The following is a 294-nucleotide window of genomic DNA, read 5'->3' as shown; positions in this document are numbered from 1 at the left end:
CAGCCGTCAGCAGTGGTGGGGAGGAGCTCGGCTGCGTCAAGCTGGCCTTCTCCCTGCAGTCCCAGTGAGGGGGGACTGTCCCTCCTCTCCCCACCACCTTGGTCCCCTGTCCCATCCCATCCAGTTGCACCGCTTCCCCAACCTGTCCCTGCGAGCTGCATCCTCCCGCTGCCAGGAGGAGGCAGCCCCTGTACCCCGGCTCAGTGCCCCCCTCCCCTGCTAAATACAGAAGGGCCCCTCCAGCTGTCCTGCTGTTCCCAACCCCATCACCAGGATGTCCCCTGCCCCAGACAG

The 294-nt window shown here is 66.3% G+C and overlaps 1 protein-coding gene across 1 annotated transcript in view; it reads left to right on the top strand.

Annotated features, from left to right (window-relative positions):
- The window catches only part of GM2A (GM2 ganglioside activator), a gene marked incomplete at its 5' end in the record, with an annotated part of 1513 nt that extends 1445 nt beyond the window's left edge, over nt 1-68 (top strand). Inside the window, one exon of the mRNA XM_009577168.1 lies at nt 4-68. Within this exon, the coding sequence (XP_009575463.1) occupies nt 4-68 (65 nt within the window). The remainder of the gene's footprint in view (nt 1-3) is intronic.
- Nucleotides 69-294: the final 226 nt, after the last annotated feature.

This window comes from Fulmarus glacialis, unplaced genomic scaffold (assembly GCF_000690835.1).
Source record: "Fulmarus glacialis isolate BGI_N327 unplaced genomic scaffold, ASM69083v1 scaffold33324, whole genome shotgun sequence".
Lineage (NCBI taxonomy): Eukaryota > Metazoa > Chordata > Aves > Procellariiformes > Procellariidae > Fulmarus > Fulmarus glacialis.
The sequence above is the reverse complement of the archived record's forward strand: the minus strand, read 5'-3'. Positions and strand labels throughout refer to the sequence as shown.